Source organism: Uloborus diversus, chromosome 7 (genome assembly GCF_026930045.1).
Source record: "Uloborus diversus isolate 005 chromosome 7, Udiv.v.3.1, whole genome shotgun sequence".
NCBI classification, from domain to species: domain Eukaryota; kingdom Metazoa; phylum Arthropoda; class Arachnida; order Araneae; family Uloboridae; genus Uloborus; species Uloborus diversus.
In genome coordinates, this window is record NC_072737.1 from 72,052,691 (window position 1) to 72,080,680 (window position 27,990).

Genomic DNA, 27,990 nt, shown 5'->3' on the forward strand with positions numbered 1-27,990 from the left:
AAGATTGCGCAGCAATTTTCGGGGGTTTGTGAGCGTCAGCGTACAGGGGGCGCACCACGCTAATATTTAAAACACGTAAACATGATATGAGGCAGTGGGAAGCAAAGGGATGTAAGTGGCAAAGTTAAAAATTTATATATAACCAGTACACATGGTAGGTGAACTTCTCCTCTGTCTTGGGTACAACTAGCCCTGATAGTTGCTGTTGTACAGCGCGATTTAGCAAAAAAAAAAAAAAAAAACAAATCAATGAAAGTCTACCTAGGATGATATCTTTAAACGCGATTTACTCAAAATTTAAAAAAGGCCACTAACATCCCTTTGCTTCTCACTGCTTCATATTTAAAGTTGAAAAAGAGGTATCTTTAATTTTTCTAAACAATTTATAACATCTGCTTTATAAAACCATTTATAAAGCATAACAACATTTAAAACAATTGTTCGTGAAACAGCTAATTTACAAGCAGTGAAAACATAAAAAACAGTTAAACGTGAAAATAGTTTCTTGAGACAATATTTTAATTATAGTTGACATTTAAATAGCGCAGATAAACTAAAACTTTGTAATAAGCAACATAATTTTTTTTACAGCATCTGGAGAATTCGGAGCGTTTGCCGCATTTGAATTAGGTGCCGCAGCAAGTATAGATTTCGGTGCGTCTGCTTCTGCCGAGATCGGAGCATCTGGTTCTGCCGAGGTAGGAGCATCTGCTTCGGCCGAGATAGGAGCATCTGCGTCTGCCGAAATCGGAGCATCTGCGTCTGCCGAAATCGGAGCATCTGCTTCTGCCGAGATTGGAGCATCTGCTTCGGTTGATGTTGGAGCATCAGCATCTGCCGAAGTCGGAGCATCTGCATCTGCCGAGATCGGAGCATCTGCCTCTGCCGAAATCGGAGTATCTGCCTCTGCCGAAATCGGAGCATCTGCCTCTGCCGAAATCGGAGCATCTGCTTCTGCCGAGATTGGAGCATCTGCATCTGCCGAGGTGGGAGCATCTGCGTCTGCCGAGATCGGCGCTTCTGCTTCTGCTGAGATTGGAGCATCTGCGTCTGCCGAGATTGGAGCATCAGCCTCTGCCGAGATCGGAGCTTCTGCTTCTGCTGAGATTGGAGCATCAGCCTCTGCGGAGATTGAAGCTTCTGCTTCGGCTGAGATCGGAGCATCTGCTTCTGCTGAATTGGGCGCATCTGCGTCTGCCGAGATTGGAGCATCTGCATCTGCCGAGGTCGGAGCATCTGCATCTGCCGAGATCGGAGCTTCTGCTTCTGCCGAGATTGGAGCATCTGCGTCTGCCGAGATTGGAGCATCTGCTTCGGCCGAGGTTGGAGCATCTGCATCTGCCGAAATCGGAGCATCTGCTTCTGCGGAGATCGGAGCATCTGCTTCTGCCGAGATTGGAGCATCAGCCTCTGCGGAGATTGGAGCTTCTGCTTCGGCTGAGATCGGAGCATCTGCTTCTGCCGAATTCAGCGCATCTGCTTCTGCCGAGATTGGAGCATCTGCATCTGCCGAGGTCGGAGCATCTGCATCTGCCGAGATCGGAGCTTCTGCTTCTGCCGAGATTGGAGCATCAGCCTCTGCCGAGATCGGAGCTTCTGCTTCTGCTGAGATTGGAGCATCTGCGTCTGCCGAGATAGGAGCTTCTGCGTCTGCCGAGATTGGAGCATCAGCCTCTGCGGAGATTGGAGCTTCTGCTTCGGCCGAGATCGGAGCATCTGCTTCCGCCGAGGTTGGAGCATCTGCATCTGCCGAGATCGGAGCTTCTGCTTCTGCCGAGGTTGGAGCATCTGCGTCTGCCGAGATCGGAGCTTCTGCTTCTGCGGAGATTGGAGCATCAGCGTCAGCTGAGGTCAGTGCATCCGCGTCTGCCGAATTCAGCGCATCAGCGTCAGCTGAGATTGAAGCATCTGCTTCTGCGGAAATCGGAGCATCTGCTTCTGCCGAGATTGGAGCATCCGCTTCCGCCGAAATCGGAGCGTCAGCTTCAGCTGAAATAGGAGCATCTGCGTCTGCCGAGATCGGAGCATCTTGCTTCCGCTGAGGTTGGAGCATCTGCATCTGCTGAGATTGGCGCTTCTGCTTCTGCCGAGATAGGTGCATCTGCATCTGCCGAGATCGGAGCATCTGCTTCTGCGGAGATTGGAGCATCTGCTTCTGCGGAGATTGGAGCATCTGCTTCCGCCGAGATTGGAGCATCTGCTTCTGCTGAGATCGGAGCTTCTGCTTCTGCCGAGATTGGAGCATCTGCTTCTGCCGAGATCGGAGCTTCTGCGTCTGCCGAGATTGGAGCATCCGCTTCAGCCGAAATCGGAGCGTCAGTTTCAGCTGAAATAGGAGCATCTGCGTCTGCCGAGATTGGCGCTTCTGCTTCTGCCGAGATAGGAGCATCTGCATCTGCCGAGATCGGAGCATCTGCTTCTGCGGAGATTGGAGCATCTGCTTCTGCCGAGATTGGAGCATCTGCATCTGCCGAGATCGGAGCATCTGCTTCGGCTGAGATTGGAGCTTCTGCTTCGGCTGAGATTGGAGCATCTGCTTCTGCCGAATTCAGCGCATCTGCGTCTGCCGAGATTGGAGCATCAGCGTCAGCTGAGGTCAGTGCATCAGCGTCTGCTGAGATTGGAGCATCTGCTTCGGCCGAGGCTGGAGCATCTGCATCTGCCGAGATTGGAGCATCTGCTTCTGCCGAGATTGGAGCATCCGCTTCAGCCGAAATCGGAGCGTCAGCTTCAGCTGAAATAGGAGCATCTGCGTCTGCTGAGATTGGCGCTTCTGCTTCTGCTGAGATTGGAGCATCTGCGTCTGCCGAGATAGGAGCTTCTGCTTCGGCTGAGATTGGAGCATCTGCTTCTGCCGAATTCAGCGCATCAGCGTCTGCTGAGGTCAGTGCATCAGCGTCTGCTGAGGTCAGTGCATCAGCGTCTGCTGAAATTGGAGCATCTGCTTCTGCCGAATTCAGCGCATCAGCGTCAGCTGAGGTCAGTGCATCAGCGTCTGCTGAGATTGGAGCATCTGCATCTGCCGAGGTTGGAGCATCTGCATCTGCTGAGATTGGCGCTTCTGCTTCTGCCGAGATAGGAGCATCTGCATCTGCCGAGATCGGAGCCTCTGCTTCGGCTGAGATTGGAGCTTCTGCTTCGGCCGAGGCTGGAGCATACATCCGCATCTGCCGAGATTGGGAGCATCTGCTTCTGCCGAGATTGGAGCATCCGCTTCAGCCGAAATTGGAGCGTCAGCTTCAGCTGATATAGGAGCATCAGCGTCTGCTGAGATTGGAGCATCTGCATCTGCCGAGGTCGGAGCATCTGCATCTGCCGAGGTCGGAGCATCTGCATCTGCCGAGGTCGGAGCATCTGCATCTGCCGAGATCGGAGCTTCTGCTTCTGCTGAGATTGGAGCATCTGCATCTGCCGAGATAGGAGTTTTCTGCGTCTGCCGAGATTGGAGCATCAGCCTCTGCAGAGATTGGAGCTTCTGCTTCGGCTGAGATTGGAGCATCTGCTTCTGCCGAATTCAGCGCATCAGCGTCTGCTGAGATTGGAGCATCTGCATCTGCCGAGGTCGGAGCATCTGCGTCTGCCGAGGTCGGAGCATCTGCATCTGCCGAGATCGGAGCTTCTGCTTCTGCTGAGATTGGAGCATCTGCATCTGCCGAGATAGGAGCTTCTGCGTCTGCCGAGATTGGAGCATCAGCCTCTGCGGAGATTGGAGCTTCTGCTTCGGCCGAGGTTGGAGCATCTGCATCTGCCGAGATCGGAGCTTCTGCTTCTGCCGAGGTAGGAGCATCTGCGTCTGCCGAGATCGGAGCTTCTGCTTCTGCGGAGATTGGAGCATCAGCGTCAGCTGAGGTCAGTGTATCCGCGTCTGCCGAATTCAGCGCATCAGCGTCAGCTGAGATTGAAGCATCTGCTTCTGCGGAAATCGGAGCATCTGCTTCTGCCGAGATTGAAGCATCCGCTTCCGCCGAAATCGGAGCGTCAGCTTCAGCTGAAATAGGAGCATCTGCGTCTGCCGAGATCGGAGTATCTGCTTCCGCTGAGGTTGGAGCATCTGCATCTGCTGAGATTGGCGCTTCTGCTTCTGCCGAGATAGGAGCATCTGCATCTGCCGAGATCGGAGCATCTGCTTCTGCGGAGATTGGAGCATCTGCTTCCGCCGAGATTGAAGCATCTGCTTCTGCCGAGATCGGAGCTTCTGCTTCTGCCGAGATTGGAGCATCTGCTTCTGCCGAGATCGGAGCTTCTGCGTCTGCCGAGATTGGAGCATCCGCTTCAGCCGAAATCGGAGCGTCAGCTTCAGCAGAAATAGGAGCATCTGCGTCTGCCGAGATTAGCGCTTCTGCTTCTGCCGAGATAGGAGCATCTGCATCTGCCGAGATCGGAGCATCTGCTTCTGCGGAGATTGGGGCATCTGCTTCTGCCGAGATTGGAGCATCTGCATCTGCCGAAATCGGAGCTTCTGCTTCTGCCGAGATTGGAGCATCTGCCTCTGCCGAGATAGGAGCTTCTGCGTCTGCCGAGATTGGAGCATCAGCCTCTGCGGAGATTGGAGCTTCTGCTTCGGCTGAGATCAGTGCATCCGCGTCTGCCGAAATCAGCGCATCAGCGTCTGCAGAGATTGAAGCTTCTGCTTCGGCTGAGATTGGAGCATCTGCTTCTGCCGAATTCAGCGCATCAGCGTCAGCTGAGGTCAGTGCTTCAGCGTCTGCTGAGATTGGAGCATCTGCATCTGCCGAGGTCGGAGCATCTGCATCTGCCGAGATCGGAGCTTCTGCTTCTGCCGAGATTGGAGCATCTGCGTCTGCCGAAATAGGAGCTTCTGCGTCTGCCGAGATTGGAGCATCAGCCTCTGCGGAGATTGGAGCTTCTGCTTCGGCTGAGATCAGTGCATCCGCGTCTGCCGAAATCAGCGCATCAGCGTCTGCAGAGATTGAAGCTTCTGCTTCGGCTGAGATTGGAGCATCTGCTTCTGCCGAATTCAGCGCATCAGCGTCAGCTGAGGTCAGTGCTTCAGCCTCTGCGGAGATTGGAGCATCTGCATCTGCCGAAGTCGGCGCATCTGCATCTGCCGAGATCGGAGCATCTGCGTCTGCCGAAATCGGAGCATCTGCGTCTGCAGAGACTGGAGCATCTGCTTCGGCTGAGGTTGGAGCATCTGCATCTGCCGAAATCGGAGCATCTGCTTCTGCGGAGATTGGAGCATCTGCATCTGCCGAGATCGGAGCTTCTGCTTCGGCTGAGATTAGTGCATCCGCGTCTGCCGAAATCAGCGCATCAGCGTCTGCTGAGATTGGAGCATCTGCATCTGCCGAAGTCGGAGCATCTGCATCTGCCGAGATCGGAGCATCTGCGTCTGCCGAAATCGGAGCATCTGCGTCTGCCGAGATAGGAGCTTCTGCGTCTGCCGAGATTGGAGCATCTGCTTCAGCCGAAATTGGAGCCTCTGCTTCTGCCGAGATTGGAGCATCTGCTTCTGCCGAGATTGGAGCATCAGCCTCTGCGGAGATTGGAGCATCTGCGTCTGCCGAGATTGGAGCATCAGCTTCTGCCGAGATTGGAGCATCTGCTTCTGCCGAGATTGGAGCATCTGCTTCTGCCGAGATTGGAGCATCTGCTTCTGCCGAGATTGGAGCATCAGCGTCTGCCGAGATTGGAGCATCTGCTTCAGCCGAAATTGGAGCCTCTGCTTCAGCCGAAATTGGAGCCTCTGCTTCAGCCGAAATTGGAGCCTCTGCTTCAGCCGAAATTGGAGCCTCTGCTTCTGCCGAGATAGGAGCTTCTGCCTCTGCTGAGGTCGGAGCTTCTGCTTCTGCCGAGATTGGAGCATCTGCTTCTGCCGAGATTGGAGCATCAGCCTCTGCGGAGATTGGAGCATCTGCGTCTGCCGAGATCGGTGCATCTGCTTCTGCCGAATTCAGCGCTTCTGCGTCTGCCGAGATCGGAGCATCTGCTTCTGCCGAATTTAGCGCATCTGCATCTGCCGAGATCGGAGCATCTGCTTCTGCCGAGATCGGAGCATCTGCTTCTGCCGAGATTGGAGCATCTGCTTCTGCCGAGATTGGAGCATCTGCTTCTGTCGAGATTGGAGCATCAGCTTCTGCCGAGATTGGAGCATCTGCTTCTGCCGAGATTGGAGCATCTGCTTCTGCCGAGATTGGAGCATCTGCTTCTGCCGAGATTGGAGCATCAGCGTCTGCCGAGATTGGAGCATCTGCTTCAGCCGAAATTGGAGCCTCTGCTTCAGCCGAAATTGGAGCCTCTGCTTCAGCCGAAATTGGAGCCTCTGCTTCAGCCGAAATTGGAGCCTCTGCTTCTGCCGAGATAGGAGCTTCTGCCTCTGCTGAGGTCGGAGCTTCTGCTTCTGCTGAATTAGGAGCTTCAGCGTCTGCCGAGATTGGAGCATCTGCGTCTGCTGAGATCAGTGCATTTGCGTCTGCTGAAATCAGTGCATCTGCGTCTGCTGAGATCAGTGCATCTGCGTCTGCTGAAATCAGTGCATCTGCGTCTGCTGAGATCAGTGCATCCGCGTCTGCTGAGGTTAGTGCATCCGCTTCTGCCGAATTCAGCGCATCAGCGTCTGCCGAGATAGGAGCTTCTGCATCTGCCGAGATAGGAGCTTCTGCGTCTGCCGAGATTGGAGCTTCTGCGTCTGCCGAGATAGGAGCTTCTGCGTCTGCTGAGATTGGAGCTTCTGCTTCGGCCGAGATTGGAGCTTCTGCTTCGGCCGAGATTGGAGCGTCTGCGTCTGCGGAAATTGGAGCTTCTGCGTCTGCCGAGATAGGAGCATCTGCTTCCGCCGAATTCGGCGCATCTGCGTCTGCCGAGATCGAAGCATCTGCGTCTGCTGAGATCAGTGCATCTGCGTCGGCTGAGATCAGTGCATCTGCGTCTGCTGAGATTAGTGCATCTGCCTCTGCTGAGGTTAGTGCATCCGCGTCTGCTGAGGTTAGTGCATCCGCGTCTGCTGAGGTTAGTGCATCCGCGTCTGCTGAGGTTAGTGCATCCGCGTCTGCTGAGGTTAGTGCATCCGCGTCTGCTGAGGTTAGTGCATCCGCGTCTGCTGAGGTTAGTGCATCCGCGTCTGCTGAGGTTAGTGCATCAGCGTCTGCCGAGATTGGAGCATCTGCTTCTGCCGAGATTGGAGCATCTGCTTCTGCCGAGATTGGAGCATCTGCTTCTGCCGAGATTGGAGCATCAGCCTCTGCGGAGATTGCAGCATCTGCGTCTGCCGAGATCGGTGCATCTGCTTCTGCCGAATTCAGCGCTTCTGCGTCTGCCGAGATCGGAGCATCTGCTTCTGCCGAATTTAGCGCATCTGCATCTGCCGAGATCGGAGCATCTGCTTCTGCCGAGATCGGAGCATCTGCTTCTGCCGAGATTGGAGCATCTGCTTCTGCCGAGATTGGAGCATCTGCTTCTGTCGAGATTGGAGCATCAGCTTCTGCCGAGATTGGAGCATCTGCTTCTGCCGAGATTGGAGCATCTGCTTCTGTCGAGATTGGAGCATCAGCGTCTGCCGAGCTTGGAGCATCTGCTTCTGCCGAGATTGGAGCATCTGCTTCTGCCGAGATTGGAGCATCTGCTTCTGCCGAGATTGGGGCATCTGCTTCTGCCGAAATCAGCGCATCTGCGTCTGCCGAAATCAGCGCATCTGCGTCTGCCGAATTCAGCGCTTCTGCGTCTGCCGAGATCGGAGCATCTGCTTCGGCCGAATTTAGCGCATCTGCATCTGCCGAGATCGGAGCATCTGCTTCTGCCGAGATCGGAGCATCTGCTTCTGCCGAGATTGGAGCATCTGCTTCTGCCGAGATTGGAGCATCAGCTTCTGCCGAGATTGGAGCATCTGCTTCTGCCGAGATTGGAGCATCTGCTTCTGCCGAGATTGGAGCATCAGCGTCTGCCGAGCTTGGAGCATCTGCTTCTGCCGAGATTGGAGCATCTGCTTCTGCCGAGATTGGAGCATCTGCTTCTGCCGAGATTGGAGCATCTGCTTCTGCCGAGATTGGGGCATCTGCTTCTGCCGAAATCAGCGCATCTGCGTCTGCCGAAATCAGCGCATCTGCGTCTGCCGAATTCAGCGCTTCTGCGTCTGCCGAGATCGGAGCATCTGCTTCTGCCGAATTTAGCGCATCTGCATCTGCCGAGATCGGAGCATCTGCTTCTGCCGAGATCGGAGCATCTGCTTCTGCCGAGATTGGAGCATCTGCTTCTGCCGAGATTGGAGCATCTGCTTCTGCCGAGATTGGAGCATCAGCCTCTGCGGAGATTGGAGCATCTGCGTCTGCCGAGATCGGTGCATCTGCTTCTGCCGAATTCAGCGCTTCTGCGTCTGCCGAGATCGGAGCATCTGCTTCTGCCGAATTTAGCGCATCTGCATCTGCCGAGATCGGAGCATCTGCTTCTGCCGAGTTTGGAGCATCTGCTTCTGCCGAGATTGGAGCATCAGCCTCTGCGGAGATTGGAGCATCTGCGTCTGCCGAGATCGGAGCATCTGCTTCTGCCGAATTTAGCGCATCTGCATCTGCCGAGGTTGGAGCATCTGCTTCTGCCGAGATTGGAGCATCTGCTTCTGCCGAGATTGGAGCATCAGCCTCTGCGGAGATTGGAGCATCTGCGTCTGCCGAGATCGGTGCATCTGCTTCTGCCGAATTCAGCGCTTCTGCGTCTGCCGAGATCGGAGCATCTGCTTCTGCCGAATTTAGCGCATCTGCATCTGCCGAGATCGGAGCATCTGCTTCCGCCGAGATTGGAGCATCTGCTTCTGCCGAGATTGGAGCATCAGCGTCTGCCGAGCTTGGAGCATCTGCTTCTGCCGAGATTGGAGCATCTGCTTCTGCCGAGATTGGGGCATCTGCTTCTGCCGAAATCAGCGCATCTGCGTCTGCCGAAATCAGCGCATCTGCGTCTGCTGAAATCAGCGCATCTGCGTCTGCCGAGATCGGAGCATCTGCGTCTGCCGAGATTGGCGCATCTGCTTCTGCTGAATTCAGCGCTTCTGCGTCTGCCGAGATTGGAGCATCTGCTTCTGCCGAACTCAGCGCATCTGCGTCTGCCGAGATTGGAGCATCAGCGTCTGCTGAGATCAGTGCATCCGCGTCTGCTGAGGTCAGTGCATCCGCGTCTGCAGAGGTCAGTGCATCCGCGTCTGCTGAGGTCAGTGCATCCGCGTCTGCTGAGGTCAGTGCATCCGCGTCTGCTGAGGTCAGTGCATCCGCGTCTGCTGAGGTCAGTGCATCCGCGTCTGCTGAGGTCAGTGCATCCGCGTCTGCTGAGGTCAGTGCATCCGCGTCTGCTGAGGTCAGTGCATCCGCGTCTGCTGAGGTCAGTGCATCCGCGTCTGCTGAGCTCAGTGCATCCGCGTCTGCTGAGCTCAGTGCATCCGCGTCTGCTGAGCTCAGTGCATCTGCGTCTGCCGAGATTGGAGCATCTGCGTCGGCCGAGGTTGGAGCATCTGCTTCTGCCGAGATTGGAGCGTCTGCTTCCGCCGAGATTGGAGCATCTGCTTCTGCCGAAATCAGCGCATCTGCGTCTGCCGAGTTCGGAGCATCTGCTTCTGCCGAATTCAGCGCATCTGCGTCTGCCGAGATTGGAGCATCTGCGTCTGCCGAGCTTGGAGCATCTGCTTCTGCCGAATTCAGCGCATCTGCGTCTGCCGAGATTGGAGCATCTGCGTCTGCCGAGATTGGAGCATCTGCGTCTGCTGAGATTGGAGCATCTGCTTCTGCCGAAATCAGTGCATCTGCGTCTGCCGAGATCGGTGCATCTGCTTCTGCCGAATTCAGCGCTTCTGCGTCTGCCGAGATCGGAGCATCTGCTTCTGCCGAATTTAGCGCATCTGCATCTGCCGAGATCGGAGCATCTGCTTCTGCCGAGATCGGAGCATCTGCTTCTGCCGAGATTGGAGCATCTGCTTCTGCCGAGATTGGAGCATCTGCTTCTGCCGAGATTGGAGCATCAGCGTCTGCCGAGCTTGGAGTATCTGCTTCTGCCGAGATTGGAGCATCTGCTTCTGCCGAGATTGGAGCATCTGCTTCTGCCGAGATTGGGGCATCTGCTTCTGCCGAAATCAGCGCATCTGCGTCTGCCGAAATCAGCGCATCTGCGTCTGCCGAAATCAGCGCATCTGCGTCTGCCGAGATCGGAGCATCTGCGTCTGCCGAGGTTGGAGCATCTGCTTCTGCCGAATTCAGCGCATCTGCGTCTGCCGAGATTGGAGCATCTGCGCCTGCCGAGATTGGAGCATCTGCGTCTGCCGAGCTTGGAGCATCTGCTTCTGCCGAATTCAGCGCTTCTGCGTCTGCCGAGATTGGAGCATCAGCATCTGCTGAGATCAGTGCATCTGCGTCTGCCGAAATTGGAGCATCTGCGTCTGCCGAGATTGGAGCATCTGCGTCTGCTGAGATCAGTGCATCCGCGTCTGCTGAGGTCAGTGCATCCGCGTCTGCTGAGGTCAGTGCATCCGCGTCTGCTGAGGCCAGTGCATCCGCGTCTGCTGAGGTTAGTGCATCCGCGTCTGCTGAGGTCAGTGCATCCGCATCTGCTGAGCTCAGTGCATCCGCGTCTGCTGAGGTCAGTGCATCTGCGTCTGCCGAGATTGGAGCATCTGCGTCGGCCGAGGTTGGAGCATCTGCGTCCGCTGAGATCAGTGCATCTGCGTCTGCCGAATTAAGCGCATCTGCGTCTGCCGAGATTGGAGCATCTGCTTCTGCCGAGCTTGGAGCATCTGCTTCTGCCGAATTCAGCGCTTCTGCGTCTGCCGAGATTGGAGCATCAGCGTCTGCTGAGATCAGTGCATCTGCGTCTGCCGAAATTGGAGCATCTGCGTCAGCCGAGATTGGAGCATCTGCGTCTGCTGAGATCAGTGCATCTGCGTCTGCTGAGATCAGTGCATCCGCTTCTGCTGAGGTCAGTGCATCCGCATCTGCCGAATTAAGCGCATCAGCGTCAGCTGAGATTGGAGCATCTGCTTCGGCCGAATTCAGCGCATCTGCGTCTGCCGAGATTGGAGCATCTGCGTCTGCCGAGCTTGGAGCATCTGCTTCTGCCGAATTCAGCGCTTCTGCGTCTGCCGAGATTGGAGCATCAGCGTCTGCTGAGATCAGTGCATCTGCGTCTGCCGAAATTGGAGCATCTGCGTCTGCGGAGATTGGTGCATCTGCGTCTGCTGAGATCAGTGCATCTGCGTCTGCTGAGGTCAGTGCATCCGCGTCTGCTGAGGTTAGTGCATCCGCGTCTGCCGAATTAAGTGCAGCAGCGTCTGCTGAGATTGAAGCATCTGCTTCTGCGGAAATCAGCGCATCTGCGTCTGCCGAGCTTGGAGCATCTGCTTCTGCTGAATTCAGCGCTTCTGCGTCTGCCGAGATTGGAGCATCCGCGTCTGCTGAGATTAGTGCATCCGCGTCTGCTGAGGTCAGTGCATCCGCGTCTGCTGAGGTCAGTGCATCCGCGTCTGCAGAGGTCAGTGCATCCGCATCTGCCGAGCTTGGAGCATCAGCTTCTGCTGAATTCAGCGCTTCTGCGTCTGCCGAGATTGGAGCATCCGCGTCTGCTGAGATTAGTGCATCCGCGTCTGCTGAGGTCAGTGCATCCGCATCTGCCGAATTAAGCGCATCAGCGTCAGCTGAGTTTGGAGCATCTGCTTCGGCCGAATTCAGCGCATCTGCGTCTGCCGAGATTGGAGCATCTGCGTCTGCTGAGATCAGTGCATCCGCGTCTGCTGAGGTTAGTGCATCCGCGTCTGCCGAATTAAGCGCATCCGCGTCAGCAGAATTAAGCGCATCAGCGTCTGCCGATATCGGAGCATCTGCTTCCGCCGAGCTTGGAGCATCAGCTTCTGCTGAATTCAGCGCTTCTGCGTCTGCCGAGATTGAAGCATCTGCGTCTGCTGAGATCAGTGCATCTGCGTCTGCCGAGATCAGTGCATCCGCGTCTGCTGAAGTCAGTGCATCCGCTTCTGCTGAGGTCAGCGCATCTGCGTCTGTCGATATTGGAGCATCTGCGTCTGCTGAGATCAGTGCATCTGCGTCTGCTGAGGTCAGTGCATCCGCGTCTGCTGAGGTCAGTGCATCCGCGTCTGCTGAGGTCAGTGCATCCGCATCTGCTGAATTAAGCGCATCAGCGTCAGCTGAGATTGGAGCATCTGCTTCTGCGGAAATCAGCGCATCTGCGTCTGCCGAGCTTGGAGCATCTGCTTCTGCTGAATTCAGCGCTTCTGCGTCTGCCGAGATTGGAGCATCCGCGTCTGCTGAGATTAGTGCATCCGCGTCTGCTGAGGTCAGTGCATCCGCGTCTGCTGAGGTCAGTGCATCCGCGTCTGCAGAGGTCAGTGCATCCGCATCTGCCGAGCTTGTAGCATCAGCTTCTGCTGAATTCAGCGCTTCTGCGTCTGCCGAGATTGGAGCATCCGCGTCTGCTGAGATTAGTGCATCCGCGTCTGCTGAGGTCAGTGCATCCGCATCTGCCGAATTAAGCGCATCAGCGTCAGCTGAGTTTGGAGCATCTGCTTCGGCCGAATTCAGCGCATCTGCGTCTGCCGAGATTGGAGCATCTGCGTCTGCTGAGATCAGTGCATCCGCGTCTGCTGAGGTTAGTGCATCCGCGTCTGCCAAATTAAGCGCATCCGCGTCAGCAGAATTAAGCGCATCAGCGTCTGCCGATATCGGAGCATCTGCTTCCGCCGAGCTTGGAGCATCAGCTTCTGCTGAATTCAGCGCTTCTGCGTCTGCCGAGATTGAAGCATCTGCGTCTGCTGAGATCAGTGCATCTGCGTCTGCCGAGATCAGTGCATCCGCGTCTGCTGAAGTCAGTGCATCCGCTTCTGCTGAGGTCAGCGCATCTGCGTCTGTCGATATTGGAGCATCTGCGTCTGCTGAGATCAGTGCATCTGCGTCTGCTGAGGTCAGTGCATCCGCGTCTGCTGAGGTCAGTGCATCCGCGTCTGCTGAGGTCAGTGCATCCGCATCTGCTGAATTAAGCGCATCAGCGTCAGCTGAGATTGGAGCATCTGCTTCTGCGGAAATCAGCGCATCTGCGTCTGCCGAGATTGGAGCATCTGCTTCGGCCGAATTCAGCGCATCTGCGTCTGCCGAGATTGGAGCATCAGCGTCTGCTGAGATCAGTGCATCTGCGTCTGCCGAGATTGGAGCATCTGCGTCTGCTGAGATCAGTGCATCCGCGTCTGCTGAGGTCAGTGCATCCGCATCTGCCGAATTAAGCGCATCAGCGTCAGCTGAGATTGGAGCATCTGCTTCTGCGGAAATCAGCGCATCTGCGTCTGCCGAGATTGGAGCATCTGCTTCGGCCGAATTCAGCGCATCTGCGTCTGCCGAGATTGGAGCATCAGCGTCTGCTGAGATCAGTGCATCTGCGTCTGCCGAGATTGGAGCATCTGCGTCTGCTGAGATCAGTGCATCCGCGTCTGCTGAGGTCAGTGCATCCGCATCTGCCGAATTAAGCGCATCAGCGTCAGCTGAGATTGGAGCATCTGCTTCTGCGGAAATCAGCGCTTCTGCGTCTGCCGAGATTGGAGCATCAGCGTCTGCTGAGATCAGTGCATCTGCGTCTGCTGAGGTCAGTGCATCCGCGTCTGCTGAGGTCAGTGCATCCGCATCTGCCGAATTAAGCGCATCAGCGTCAGCTGAGATTGGAGCATCCGCATCTGCCGAATTAAGCGCATCAGCGTCAGCTCAGATTGGAGCATCTGCTTCTGCGGAAATCAGCGCATCTGCGTCTGCCCAGATCGGAGCATCTGCTTCGGCCGAATTCAGCGCTTCTGCGTCTGCCGAGATTGGAGCATCCGCGTCTGCTGAGATCAGTGCATCCGCGTCTGCTGAGGTCAGTGCATCCGCGTCTGCTGAGGTCAGTGCATCCGCGTCTGCTGAGGTCAGTGCATCCGCGTCTGCAGAGGTCAGTGCATCCGCATCTGCCGAGCTTGGAGCATCAGCTTCTGCCGAGATTGGAGCATCCGCGTCTGCTGAAATCAGTGCATCCGCGTCTGCTGAGGTCAGTGCATCCGCGTCTGCTGAGGTCAGTGCATCCGCATCTGCCGAATTAAGCGCATCAGCGTCAGCTGAGATTGGAGCATCTGCTTCGGCCGAATTCAGCGCATCTGCGTCTGCCGAGATTGGAGCATCTGCGTCTGCTGAGATCAGTGCATCCGCTTCTGCTGAGGTTAGTGCATCCGCGTCTGCCGAATTAAGCGCATCCGCGTCAGCAGAATTAAGCGCATCAGCGTCTGCCGATATCGGAGCATCTGCTTCCGCCGAGGTTGGAGCATCAGCTTCTGCTGAATTCAGCGCTTCTGCGTCTGCCCAGATCGGAGCATCTGCTTCGGCCGAATTAAGCGCTTCTGCGTCTGCCGAGATTGGAGCATCCGCGTCTGCTGAGATCAGTGCATCCGCGTCTGCTGAGGTCAGTGCATCCGCGTCTGCTGAGGTCAGTGCATCCGCGTCTGCAGAGGTCAGTGCATCCGCATCTGCCGAGCTTGGAGCATCAGCTTCTGCTGAATTCAGCGCTTCTGCGTCTGCCGAGATTGGAGCATCCGCGTCTGCTGAGGTCAGTGCATCCGCATCTGCCGAATTAAGCGCATCAGCGTCAGCTGAGATTGGAGCATCTGCTTCGGCCGAATTCAGCGCATCTGCTTCTGCCGAGATTGGAGCATCTGCGTCTGCTGAGATCAGTGCATCTGCGTCTGCCGAGATCAGTGCATCCGCGTCTGCTGAGGTTAGTGCATCCGCGTCTGCCGAATTAAGCGCAACCGCGTCAGCAGAATTAAGCGCATCAGCGTCTGCCGAGATTGGAGCATCTGCGTCTGCTGAGATCAGTGCATCCGCTTCTGCTGAGGTTAGTGCATCCGCGTCTGCCGAATTAAGCGCATCCGCGTCAGCAGAATTAAGCGCATCAGCGTCTGCCGATATCGGAGCATCTGCTTCCGCCGAGCTTGGAGCATCAGCTTCTGCTGAATTCAGCGCTTCTGCGTCTGCCGAGATTGGAGCATCCGCGTCTGCTGAGATCAGTGCATCCGCGTCTGCTGAGGTCAGTGCATCCGCGTCTGCTGAGGTCAGTGCATCCGCGTCTGCAGAGGTCAGTGCATCCGCATCTGCCGAGCTTGGAGCATCAGCTTCTGCTGAATTCAGCGCTTCTGCGTCTGCCGAGATTGGAGCATCCGCGTCTGCTGAGATCAGTGCATCTGCGTCTGCTGAGATCAGTGCATCCGCGTCTGCTGAGATCAGTGCATCCGCGTCTGCTGAGGTCAGTGCATCCGCATCTGCCGAATTAAGCGCATCAGCGTCAGCTGAGATTGGAGCATCTGCTTCAGCCGAATTCAGCGCATCTGCGTCTGCCGAGATTGGAGCATCTGCGTCTGCTGAGATCAGTGCATCTGCGTCTGCCGAGATCAGTGCATCCGCGTCTGCTGAGGTTAGTGCATCCGCGTCTGCCGAATTAAGCGCAACCGCGTCAGCAGAATTAAGCGCATCAGCTTCTGCCGATATCGGAGCATCTGCTTCCGCCGAGCTTGGAGCATCAGCTTCTGCTGAATTCAGCGCTTCTGCGTCTACCGAGATTGGAGCATCCGTGTCTGCTGAGATCAGTGCATCCGCGTCTGCCGAGCTTGGAGCGTCTGCTTCAGCCGAATTTAGTGCATCAGCGTCTGCCGAGATTGGAGCATCTGCGTCTGCTGAGATCAGTGCATCTGCGTCTGCCGAGATCAGTGCATCCGCGTCTGCTGAGGTCAGTGCATCAGCGTCTGCTGAGATTGGAGCATCTGCGTCGGCCGAGGTTGGAGCATCTGCTTCTGCCGAATTGAGCGCATCTGCGTCTGCCGAGATCGGAGCATCTGCTTCTGCCGAATTAGGAGCATCTGCGTCTCTCGAGATTGGAGCATCTGCGTCTGCTGAGATCAGTGCATCTGCGTCTGCTGAGGTCAGTGCATCCGCGTCTGCAGAGGTCAGTGCATCCGCGTCTGCAGAGGTCAGTGCATCCGCATCTGCCGAATTAAGCGCATCAGCGTCAGCTGAGATTGGAGCATCCGCATCTGCCGAATTAAGCGCATCAGCGTCAGCTGAGATTGGAGCATCTGCTTCTGCGGAAATTAGCGCTTCTTCGTCTGCCGAGATTGGAGCATCAGCGTCTGCTGAGGTCAGTGCATCCGCATCTGCCGAATTAAGCGCATCTGCGTCAGCTGAGATTGGAGCATCCGCATCTGCCGAATTAAGCGCAAGTGCTGAAGTATCTGCATCAGCTGAAATTAGCGCAAGTGCTGAATTATCTGCATCAGCCGATTTGAGCGCAAGTGCTAGTGCTGAAGTGTCAGGATCTGCTGAATTCAGCGCAAGTACTGAAGTTTCTGGATCTGCTGAAATAAGTGCAAGTGCTGAAGTATCGGCATCAGCTGAAATCAGTGCAAGTACTGAAGTATCTGCATCAGCCGATCTCAGCGCAAGTGCTGAAGTATCTGCATCAGCCGATTTCAGCGCAAGTGCGAGTGCTGAAGTGTCAGGATCTGCTGAAATCAGTGCAAGTGCTGAAGTTTCAGGATCAGCAGAATTTAGTGCCAGTGCTGAAGTATCCGCCTCAGCTGAAATTAGCGCCAGTGCTGAAGTATCAGGATCCGCCGAGTTTAGTGCCAGTACTGAAATCTCTGGTTCCGCTGAGTTAAGCGCAAGTGCCAAACTTTCTGGATCTGCAGAGTTAAGTGCAAGTGCTGAAGTATCGGGATCAGCTGAATTAAGTACCAGTGCTGAAGTTTCCGGATCTGCTGAATTCAGCGGAAGCGCTGAAGTTTCAGGATCAGCTGAACTAAGTGCAAGTGCTAAAGTTTTAGGATCTGCTGAGTTCAGCGCAAGTGCGGATGTTTCATCATCTACTGAACTAAGTGCTAGTGCCGAACTGTCAGGATCAGCCGAAATTAGTGCAAGTGCAGAATTGTCAGGATCTGCTGAAATCAGTGGCGGTGTCGATGTTTCAGTTTCAGATGAACTAAGTGCAAGAGCTGAAGTATCCGGATCTGCCGATTTAAGTGGAAGCAATGAATTATCAGAATCTGCTGAAATTAGTGGCAGCACGGAAATTTCAGAATCTACCGAGCGTAGTGGTAGCCGTCAAGTATCAGGCTCAGCTGAGTTTAGTGCAAGTGGTGCAGTTTCAGGCTCAGGTGATTTTGTTCCTTTAGGTAAACATGGTAGACACTTTGGCAGACATGGATCCGTATCGGAAGAAGTATCTGGATCTTTTGAGGGTAGAAGAAAGTCATTTGAACCATCTTTGTTATCTCATCACCACTATCAGTCGGGACAAAAATTGAAAGGAAAGCATGAACTGCGACATCATGGACATGAAAAGCACGACTATTCTGAAGAACATGCATATGCTGATTTCATCCCAGAAGTGTTATCTATAGAAGAAGCTGATGACGTGTTTGCCGACTTAAATGATTTAGGAGCTGAACCTGAAGTAAGTTCATATTTAATCATACTTGGGAGATGTCACGTCAAAGCGCCTAATTCTATGCGCTTTTATTTCTCAGATCTTGTCTAATATTTTTTTTCTTTCTTTTACAAAAAAGGAAGTATTGTATTCGCGAAAAAATTTTCACCCAAAAATCGGCTTTAATTTCCATTTTGCTCACCCCCAAATGAATGTTGAGGTTTTTTTTCAATCCGACCACACGTGGATATGTGCCTAGGATCGTACAGACACCCGAAATATCCATTTTGACGATCCTCGAGTTAATTACGACGAGTTTTCTCGTGACGTCTGTACGTACGTAACCCGAAATATCCATTTTGACGATCCCCGAGTTAATTACGACGAGTTTTCTCGTGACGTCTGTATGTACGTATGTATGTGCGTATGTGTGTATGTATGTCGCTTAAATCAAGAACGGAATGTCCTAGAAAGTTGAAATTCGGTACGTAGACTCCTAGTGGGGTCTAGTTGTGCACCTTCTTTTTTGGTTGCATTCGTATGCTTCAAAGGGTGTCTTTCGCCCCTTTTTTGGGGGAAATCATTGTTAATTTCGATGTAAACTCACGTGGTGTTATAATTTGGCGGACACTTGGCCATATATCGCCAGTCTTTTGGTCACCAAGTTTTGTCGCCAACGTGGCAACAATTTTGGCAATTAAAAAAAAAAAAATTTAATCTGGTTTCCATTTGGCCACTGTTGGTGATATTTAGAGAGTAAACCATTGAATCATATTAAAACTGCCAATGATGAGAAAATGACATTAAATTGGCGTAAAAGGAAGTCATGTGATGCACACATCAGCTCGTTTACAAACAGATATCTATGAGAAGAAATGAAACTGATTTTTTAGATTTGTGGAATGAAAATTACGCTTTGCAGAGTTTTTAAAATTTCGATTTTTGATTACTTTTTGGAGTCAGCTTTTGGTATGAATTTATAAAAACTCTCTCTAATTTATTTAATTTTTAAACAATTAAGCTTAATTAGGTATAAATTTCAAGCTCATACTTTTTTTAAAATTAAAAACCACAAAAAGTATTCTGTGAATAGTGGGGTGTTGCCACAGCTTATCTAAAGTCAAATTTTTATTCCTTCTCAATTGGGAGATTTTATAAGCAATATCTCTGGAGTACCAACTAATATCTGCAAATATTTTTGTGTGTATTTAAATGACTCTCCTGTTATGTAGAAAAAAATTAAAAAGTTGTTTTTTGTGGTTTTGATTTAAAAAAAAGTATTTCTTGCAGATAATTTAGTTAAAATACAAGTTTTCTATAACTTTAAAGCCTTTTTGAGCTTAAAATAGCCCAGAAACTTGTCAGAACAATTAATGATGGAATGTCAAAGAATAAAATTTGTTTTACATCAATCGTAAATCGTTAAAAAGTTGTTCACTTTGGAAAAGAATTATGCAAACATCTCCACTTCAGACTTAACAAAAAAAAAAAAAAAAGATTGAAAATATACTAAATATTGGAGTAAAAACCAGAAGAATAGTTAAAGAGACAGTTCTAATGGCCTCATTTTGCATTTTTGTCGACATTAAAAGTAAAAAAAAAAAGAATTACGACTGAAAAAGTCTTATAATGTAAATATGGGTGGATTGCATAACACCTGACAATGCTGCCATGTGCAGGTAAAGGACAGTAACTGCAAAAATTTAATTTTTCATTTTTCTTTGCAGTTTTGTCATCTAACGTGCGTTATCTTTACTGTACAAGCTCGCTTATTTGCTTTCCACTGAAAAAATGGCCCGAAAAAAACGTCTAATTCCAACATTTTCCTATTGTTAGTATTGAGTCCACCACACATTTCTTCAAATATCTCGAAAACTCATTTCTGCAGATGCTGCCGTTTACCTGCACACGGGAAAATGATCCCCTAATCTTGCGTTACTATTATAGTCCAGGGCTAGATTTCTCTAAAGATTATTTTTTGCTGATTAAAGCATATTTTAAAATCTCTTCGAAACTTATTCTAAAATTGACAGAAGTCCTGATTTTTTCCTCTTTTGAAAAATAAATAAGTATTTAAATGAAAACAAAAACCCGACTGAGTAAAAATCAAAAAAAAAAAAAAAAAAAAGTAAATAAACCCAGTAGTTTAGAATTTTATTAAGTATTGCTTAATAACTACTCCATTGAAATAGTTTTATAATCGAAACACACATAAGACAAATCATAAATTCAAAAGCATGATAGAAGAGTCAACAGTCGGAGCCCATTCCTTTTTGACCAGTCAAGGAACCCCGTAAAATTTGAATGGGACCCGACTGTTGATCCTTCTATTCTGCTTTTGAATTTATGATTTGTCTTAAGTGTGTATCGATTATAAAACTATTTCAATGAAGTAGTAATTCAGTAATAAAATTCTAAACTGCTGGGCTTATATTTTTTCCTTTTTAGTTTTCTTGGTTTTTACGCAGTCGGGTTTTTTGTTTTTATTTAATAGTTATTTTTTAGTAATTATTTTTTATTTTACACTTTTTAGTTAATTTTCGGCGGCAAATTTCGTAACCTTGTCATTTCATTGAGATAGTTTATATCGTGAGGATTATTAAGTGACTTGCGGTGGTCTAAATTACTGATTATAAGTCCCTCTAGTGACCTTACTCGGCTTAAATATACATATGCTTGACCTTTAGCAAAAATGCGCGAACTTAAGTCAATCACAGCTATATTAACAGCGTGAAAAAGTCCTCCCCCCCCAGTCAGTCAAATCTTTCTCCCAAAACTAAAAAAGCCCGTCAAGAGAGTACACGTCGTGAAACTCAGTCCCCTGAATCATGACAAAAACAAATGCAACATGTTAGAGATGAAAATCGAATCAGTTGACTTAGTAAACAAAAAATTCAGGCAGTGAAAACGCTACCTGCATTTGTCGCACACTGTGTAGCCCGCAGGTAGCGTGCGACACGATCCTGAACTGACAATATGGCGACTTGTTGTTGATATGGTGAATTTTGACTACTGTCATGTGTTTAGTGACACTCCCAAGGATAAGACAAATCGATTGACCTAAGATTTATCAAAAACGGCCAAGGTGTTTAGCCCCTACAACGCCACATAAGAACAAACATACATGCATAGACTCAAACACATTGCCTTCCTTTGCGTCGCGCAAGCGCAGTCGGGTCAAAAAGAAACATCTTCCATCTGTCATCCTTTTTAACGAGAACCCTGCATCAGCTCAAACAGAAGAAATTGAAGGAAACTTTAATTTGCTCTGCAAATAAGAGAAAAAAAAATTGAATTTTGACCTTTTGAATTCAAATTATGTTTTTCGCAATCACGAGTGTGTGTTGTGTGTGTGTGTATGTAGGCGTGTGTATTTATGTGTGTGTGGGGGGGGTATGTGTGTTTGTATGTAGGCATGTGTGTTTGTGTCTGTGTGCAGGCATAAGTGTGTGGGTAGTTGTGTGTATGAGTATTTGTGCGTGTGTGGGGGGATGCGTATGTGTGTGTAGGTGTTTGTGTTTGTGTGCAGGCGTGAGTGTGTGGGTAGTTGTGTGTATGTGTGTGTAGGTGTATGTATGTGTTTGTGTGTGTATGTGTGTACGTGTATATATGTGCGTGTATGTGTGTGTGTGTGTGTGTGTGTACGTGCGTGTATGTATGCGTGTAAGTGTAGGATATGGACGCAACCTGGAGATTGTTTTCGCTATAGGAGCAGCATCGTGAGGAGCCGGTCGACGCTGATGCTGCAGAGGGTGCTGGTGGGAAAATAAAATCATAGCAACGCCAAAATAGTCAAATAAAAGCAATAAGCAATCTTGATTGCTCAAAAAAAAAAAAAGTAAGGTAACTTTAAAATGAATTAAGATGTAGGGTAAATTTTGGAAATAAATGCAGTCGGCATAAGCATACTTGCTATTTGAGACTGTGAGAAGCAAAGGGATGTAAGTGCCAAAATTAAGAATTTGGAGATAAACAGTACAAATGGTAGGAGAACCTCTCCTCTGTTTTAGGGAAAGAGATGGCACTTGTAGCTCTGGTGGGTGCTGCTATACGGTATAATTTAGAGAAATTTTTCAATGAAAGCCTACTGTGGGAAAAAATGTGCAATTCTATGTAGATCCGGTGGTTCAGTGATAGGTTCAAATTATCACGACTCGAAGTGAACTTAACATCTTTATTGAAGACTATGTACATATTTACATATTAGTGATTAAACCAAATCATTTATTCTAAACAGCGAATTACTCGCTTCCACGGAGCTTGCGCTTCGTATTTCGAATTCTATTTCATCTCTTCCACTGACAGAGTTGCCACTAAATTTTTCTATAATCAACTTACTTAATTCAATAAGCGCTTGCAGCGCGCTCTATTGGAATAATAGTTGGGAAGGAGCATAGAGCTTAGGTTTCTCTACACCTACCTAAGATCTGAACTTTAAACGCAAAGTCCACTTACATCCCTTTGCTTCTCACTGCCTCATGTTTTATAATCGACGAAAGCTATGTGCCAATCCACTTTCAAAGCATTAGAAGAATGATGTGTACTATGACCTACAAACTGTGTTGCTTGCATTATGAAAGGAATGTAAAAAACTGCTTGAATTAGTACTAGGTAACAAAATCAGGGCGTTTTTTAACTGAAATGGCGAAATCAACATATTAGTTTAGAGATTTCATTGAGCTTTGCAATGGCTTCTTTGATACCTATATAATCTGGTTCATATTCACTTCCTGAAAAATTGATTTATTATGACTACTTTGGGGAAAATCGAAAAAAAAAGGAGGAAGAAGTACATAATTTTGTACGTGTGTGGCACGAGTACAGTAGAATACCTTTATAACGCCGACCTGTATAACGCTATTCTCTATAAACCGCACAACTTTTCAGAAGTAAACAATAAGTTCTGGAATTTAAAAAATCCTTTGTTTTGCCTTGCAAACATAAAAGTTGTTGGGAAAATTAAATTTTGAAACAGTTTTTCATCTTAATTCAAAGCTTTTAAATGAAAATTAGCATTCACAGTAAAACGAAAATACCAAATGGTTCTTGCAAATGCAGCTGTTATGTAAACCATGAAGCTAGCAGAAGTGCAGAATATTTCACTTTCTTGTAATAAAGAAACATATTTTTTTGTGAATGACTCATTGTATAATTAGTGCTTTAATACTCACTACAGATAAAACTCATTCTGAAGTGCTAATATATAGATATATTTTGAATATTAGTTTAAATATTTGTGAAATGACGTATATAACGCCAAAACCTGTATAAAGCAAAAGCTCTGGTCCCAAAGTGTGCATTATAATGGTCTTACAAGCAATTGTTAACATTATTTCAATGATGCAGATAGAACAGTTTGTTGTACACACATTAAACACAAATTGTACACATCGTTGTTCTTGTGCTTTGAAAGTAAATCGACACATAGCTTTCGTCGGTTATAAAATGTTAAATGAAAGGCATTGAAGGAAAACGCCGAAGTGGGAGACCCTCTGTCAGATGGCTGGATGGGGTAGAAAAGGACTTAAAGGTAGTAGGAGTGAATCGATGGAGGGTCATTGCAGACGATAGGGTTAGGTGGGAAAGACTTCAAGAGACGGTCTTGGCCAGCAACAAGCTGTAGCACCAGCGAAGAAGAAAAAATGAAAGGCATGCTTACACGAATTGCATTTATTTTGAGAATTTACTCTATTTCTTAATGCATTTAAAAGTTATTTTACAACTTTTCCTTTACTGCAGAACAACTTAGTATCTTTCCTTCACTACCTTCTGTTTGAGCTCTTTAAAAAGATGGCAGATGGAACAAATTTTCTTTGTATCAAAAGATAAGAATATCAGAATTTTTTCCAATTTCAAACTAAGGTTCATAGAGATTTTTAAAATTTGCTTAATTAGAAAAATAATCTTCCTTAGAGAAATAAAGAGTTGGACTTAATTAGTGTAATGTAAGAGTAGAAGACCATTGTCAGGTGTTACGCAATACAAACAAGTTCACGTTATGAAAACTTTTCAATAGTAGGTACATTTTGTTTGGGCTTTTAATGTCGAAAAAAATGCAAAATAAGGCCATTAAGAATATTTTTTAAACTACTCTTCTTTTTATAATTCTTAATATTTAGTATATTTTCAATCAATAGTTTTGTTTTCCTCTTTTCTTTTCTTTTTTTTTGTCAAGTCTGAAAAAAACCGCCTTTTCAATTTTTTCTACATAGCAGGAGAATTATATAAATGTACTACAAAAATTTTTTGATGCAGATATTATTTGGTACTCCGGAGATTTATGACTTATTAAATCTCCCAATTGAAAAAGCATAAAAACTGGATATGGAGTGGCAAAACCTCACTATTCACAGAATACTTTTTGTTGTTTTTACTGAAAGAGAAAAGTATTAGCTTGAAATTGATACCTAATTCAGCTCAGTTGGTTAAAAAATAAAGAAATTAGAAAGATTTTCTAAATTTAGTATACCAAAATGGTAATTTCGAAAATTGATTAAAAATCGAAATTTTGAAATAACTCTCCAAAGCGTAATGTTCAGTCAAAAAGTCTAAAAAAATTAATTTAAGTTGATTTCTTATATATATATATATATATATATATATTCGTAAAAAATAATGGAATGTTTTACTTTTCTCTAGTAACATTATAGTGTTTTAAGAAATATACTTTTCAAAGGCTTCCATCGTTTTGAAAGTAACTTTCTTTTTAAATAATTAATTTAATTACTTTTTAAATATATTTTCTGTTTGTATCACCAGACTCCTAAAGTAATAAGTGTGTAAATCGGATTGCTTGCAAGCAACAAGCTTAGTCGTCATTAAAATAAACAAAATAAGTAATACAATTAAAAAAAAAACACTATGTTTGTTCATTTAACTTGGTTTACAAGCACTTAATATTTTGGCTTCATTAATAGAGTTGCATAATTATTTGCATTGAACATGACAAAAAGAGTTAGTTGTGTTCAAAATGCACAGTTTGACCTTGGTGTCCGAACCCCAAACAGATATAATTTTTATCATAATGTGGTGATTTAGCACCACACATTTCTGTTTGTGTCACCCGACTCCTTAAATAATACGTGCGTAAATATGATAGTCGCCATTTAAAAAGTCGTCATTAAAAAAAAGTCGTCATTTAAATTTGTGTCATGTCATCAGTCGTCATTAAAAAAAAAGTATTTATGTATTTTTTTTAAGGTAATACAATTTAAAAAACCGCCATGTTTGTTCATTTAACTTGGTTTACAAGTATTTAATATGTTTTCTTCTTTTATAGAGTTGCATAATTAATTGCATTAAACATAATCCGATTTTACGTTTCTAAAGGGAGTGAGTTAGAAAACGTAGAATACGAGAAAACGTAAATTACGGGAATTAAATAACAGCAAAATTGATGATGGGACCTGATGAAAAACGTTAAATGCGGGAAAAATGTGGATTCGGTGGACGTAAAATCGGCGTTTCACTGCATCATTATTTAAAACAAGTTAATTGAGCTTAAAATGCACTTTGACCTCGGTGTTCGAACCTCTAAAAGAAATATTTTTTATCATAATGCAATGCTTTAACACTGTAAATCATGTATATTCCATGTACACGGCTGAGTTTCAACATTTTATACAGATCGGTCACATTTATTTGTAGTCAGGGCTTATTTTTTTGCGAATAAAGTGAGGGAGTCCTCAAGCACTCAGAACGTTTCTAACACTTAAATAGCCTGAATTCCGTCCACTACCGTAAACGTGGGCTACTTTGGCCCACATTTTGTAACTTTTCTCATCTTATTCTGAGAATAGTTTTGTAACTATTCAGACTTCCAAGCTGTGGAAACCAGTTTTAGCAGCTAAGGTTCTCTTAATTTAATTTTTAAATGCTGATCATTTAGTTTCAAAATATTAATACGGCTATGTAATTGTTTTTAGTTTGGACCAATGTTACCCTTACGTTTGGGCTACTTTGGCCTAAAGTTTATTTGAAAGAAAAATACTTTTTTTTTGTTTTGTTGACAAGTTTGAGTCACACACTTTTTTTCTTTTTTTTTGTTTTGTTGACAAGTTTGAGTCACACATTTTTGTTTTAAAGAAAATTATTTAAAAAAAAATGTGTGTGCATACCTAGTTATTGTCTCAGACATTACCGACAAAGGGCAGTTCTTTTCAACAGTTCTTTTCAGGAGGTTGAATACTTTAATTAAGTGATCAACATTCGTAAAACAGAAGATCCTAAATTTTCGGTCACTTCCAAAAGTTTCTGGTGCGTTCCATGCTCTGAACATTAGCTCCTTCTTCTCTCATGGACAGTTATCCTTCGAAAACCGAGCTCATTCCATTCCAGAAGTATTAAATTTCGTAAACTTTTCAACAAATTTTACATTTAACAAAATTTTTAAGAAGTATATGCAACTGGATCAACGTTTTCTAAACATCCAGCAACGATTAGTTCCACTTCATGTTCCATAATAAAAGCCATGTAATTGAGACCTGAGGATTTGAGTCTATAATCGCTCTCTTAATCCGTTGCTGAAAATTCCTGGTTTTTTTCCTGTGTTTTTCGTGTTAGGAGTTTTAGTATTAGCTTTTCTTCTCTTTTCCAAACTCTCGGAGGAATTTATTAAAGTTTTTATGCTAGGCCAAATTAGGTAGATATTTTTAGGCTAGAATATATGTTGTTATTGTAATTTTTTTTTAAAATAAAAACCTTAACAGAAATGAGAAGTACAACTAAGGCACAACATAAAGTATTGATTAGTGTTCATAAATAGGTATTTGACAAACTCTTAGCTGTTATAGAACTGCTTCAACAAGTAAACTGCCATATCACGAGGTTTTTAAACAGCTTCTTACGTATTTTTGTTATATTCTATCATATATTTCTACAACTATAGTTAAAATATTTGTTCCAATTTTCTTATCTATTTTCATCACTAATTCGACTTTCTTTTTAGTACGACTACAACTACTTCGGAGATCTTGACATAAACTTCGAGCTCGGAGACTTTGATCTACCAGAAGAAGGTTACAACCCATTTGATAATGGCCGAAGAGGCGGAGGAGGATTCAAGAACTCGCCGTTCTATTTAGGATACTAAGAAAATAGAGAACTATTTGTACAGCAGACAGCATTTCTTAACATAAGTTCCACCCAGAAGTGTGAAATACTTCAAATGTACAAAATATTAATGTTTTTCTTTATGTTTAACAAAGACTCATGTTTCGGAGTAATTTCACCCATCTCTGGTTCGATGGAAAAAATTCTTTCACGCTTGACAGTGATGATTGTATAATAAAAAGAAAAGAAGTACAAAAAATGTTCAGCGAAAAATTTCTTTATGTTATATTTCTATATTGAGTGCTATGCGATAACAAATAAAATTTTACATGCAGTAATTTCAATTGATATTCATACACTTCTATTGTAAATTTTCTTCAACTAAATAAATGTTTTTATATACTTCGTTTACTGCTTAAAGCAATTATTGATTTACAAATTAAGAATTCGGTGCAAGAGGGAGACAGTTTCATACTTCAGAAACTTTCAGGGATCATAAAAAATCGTTTTAAACTTTAATTTTTCAAGATTTTCCCCTGATATTTTATGTTATGTTAGAAGTTGCCTACATGTGTGTAGTTTGAGGCGGGGGGGGGGGGGGGAGAAGGACTAAGATTTTTTTTAGATTTAAAGCTTTAATTTGAAGGGGGTTTTCAAGCAATCACTAATTGTTTATTGTTTCATTTGACTCTTTTGATGTTCTTTGATTTTATTTTTGGACCGGTTTCCCTCTGCACCAATACCGAGCAAATTATGATAATATGGACGAGCAAATTACTATACCATATTGGCGAGACATTCATTATCCATTATCTTTCATTGAGTTAAGATTAACGTCAAATATTCTTGAAATACGAGCGTCTGCACACACACGCACAAACATGCTTGCACAAACACACAGACTTGCACACACAGGCTTCCACACACACACACACACATCCTTGCACACACACACACGCGCGCGCCTACATATACACACAAGTGTCTCCAAACACACACTCATGATTCCGAAAAACATAATTTGAATTCAAGGTGTCAAAATTCAAATTAATGAATTTTTTTTAAAAACTTTCTACCTTCTAACTTCCTTCTTACCTTATTTCAATAAGGAATTTTACGCTCTGTTTTCCTCATTAGGAAATATTGTCCATATCCTAATAGAGAACTTTAGTCACTGTCGTCGTTATTATAATCTTGGGCAAGATTTACAATAATTAGGGGCACTTAGGAACAAATGCTTCCAACCCCAATGTAAAGGTGAATTTTTTTATTTTTACTAGAAGGCAAATTTCTTAACTGAAATACATTGTTACGATTCGGAAAGTAAATTCGGTGATGAATAATATTAAGTTAAAACTTTTAAGCAAAGAAATTTTTAATAGCAGTCATTCATGATTGATTCGTGTTGAAATGTTTCGATATTTACATACAAACTTTATCTTCAAAAATAGCACTTCTAATGTCAAGAGGGGAAATCGATCCCCCTCCGTGCCCCTTATGAGCGAGCGCCCTTGG

At 46.9% G+C, this 27,990-nt stretch overlaps 2 protein-coding genes across 2 annotated transcripts in view; both read left to right on the top strand.

The window, feature by feature from the left end:
* The window catches only part of LOC129226737 (pneumococcal serine-rich repeat protein-like), a 41,406-nt gene extending 39,224 nt beyond the window's left edge, over window positions 1-2,182 (top strand). Inside the window, exon 14 of the mRNA XM_054861366.1 lies at window positions 592-2,182. Coding sequence (XP_054717341.1) covers window positions 592-2,042 — 1,451 coding nt within the window. The 3' untranslated portion in view covers window positions 2,043-2,182. The remainder of the gene's footprint in view (window positions 1-591) is intronic.
* Window positions 2,183-3,429: 1,247 nt separating this feature from the next.
* On the top strand, window positions 3,430-26,882 carry LOC129226738 (pneumococcal serine-rich repeat protein-like; the record flags this gene model as incomplete). The annotated part of the gene is made up of 3 exons (XM_054861367.1): window positions 3,430-14,433; window positions 14,554-17,451; window positions 26,372-26,882. Coding segments are annotated over 3 exons (14,046 nt in total), but the record flags the coding sequence as incomplete, so codon positions are not given.
* Between the last annotated feature and the right edge of the window lie 1,108 nt (window positions 26,883-27,990).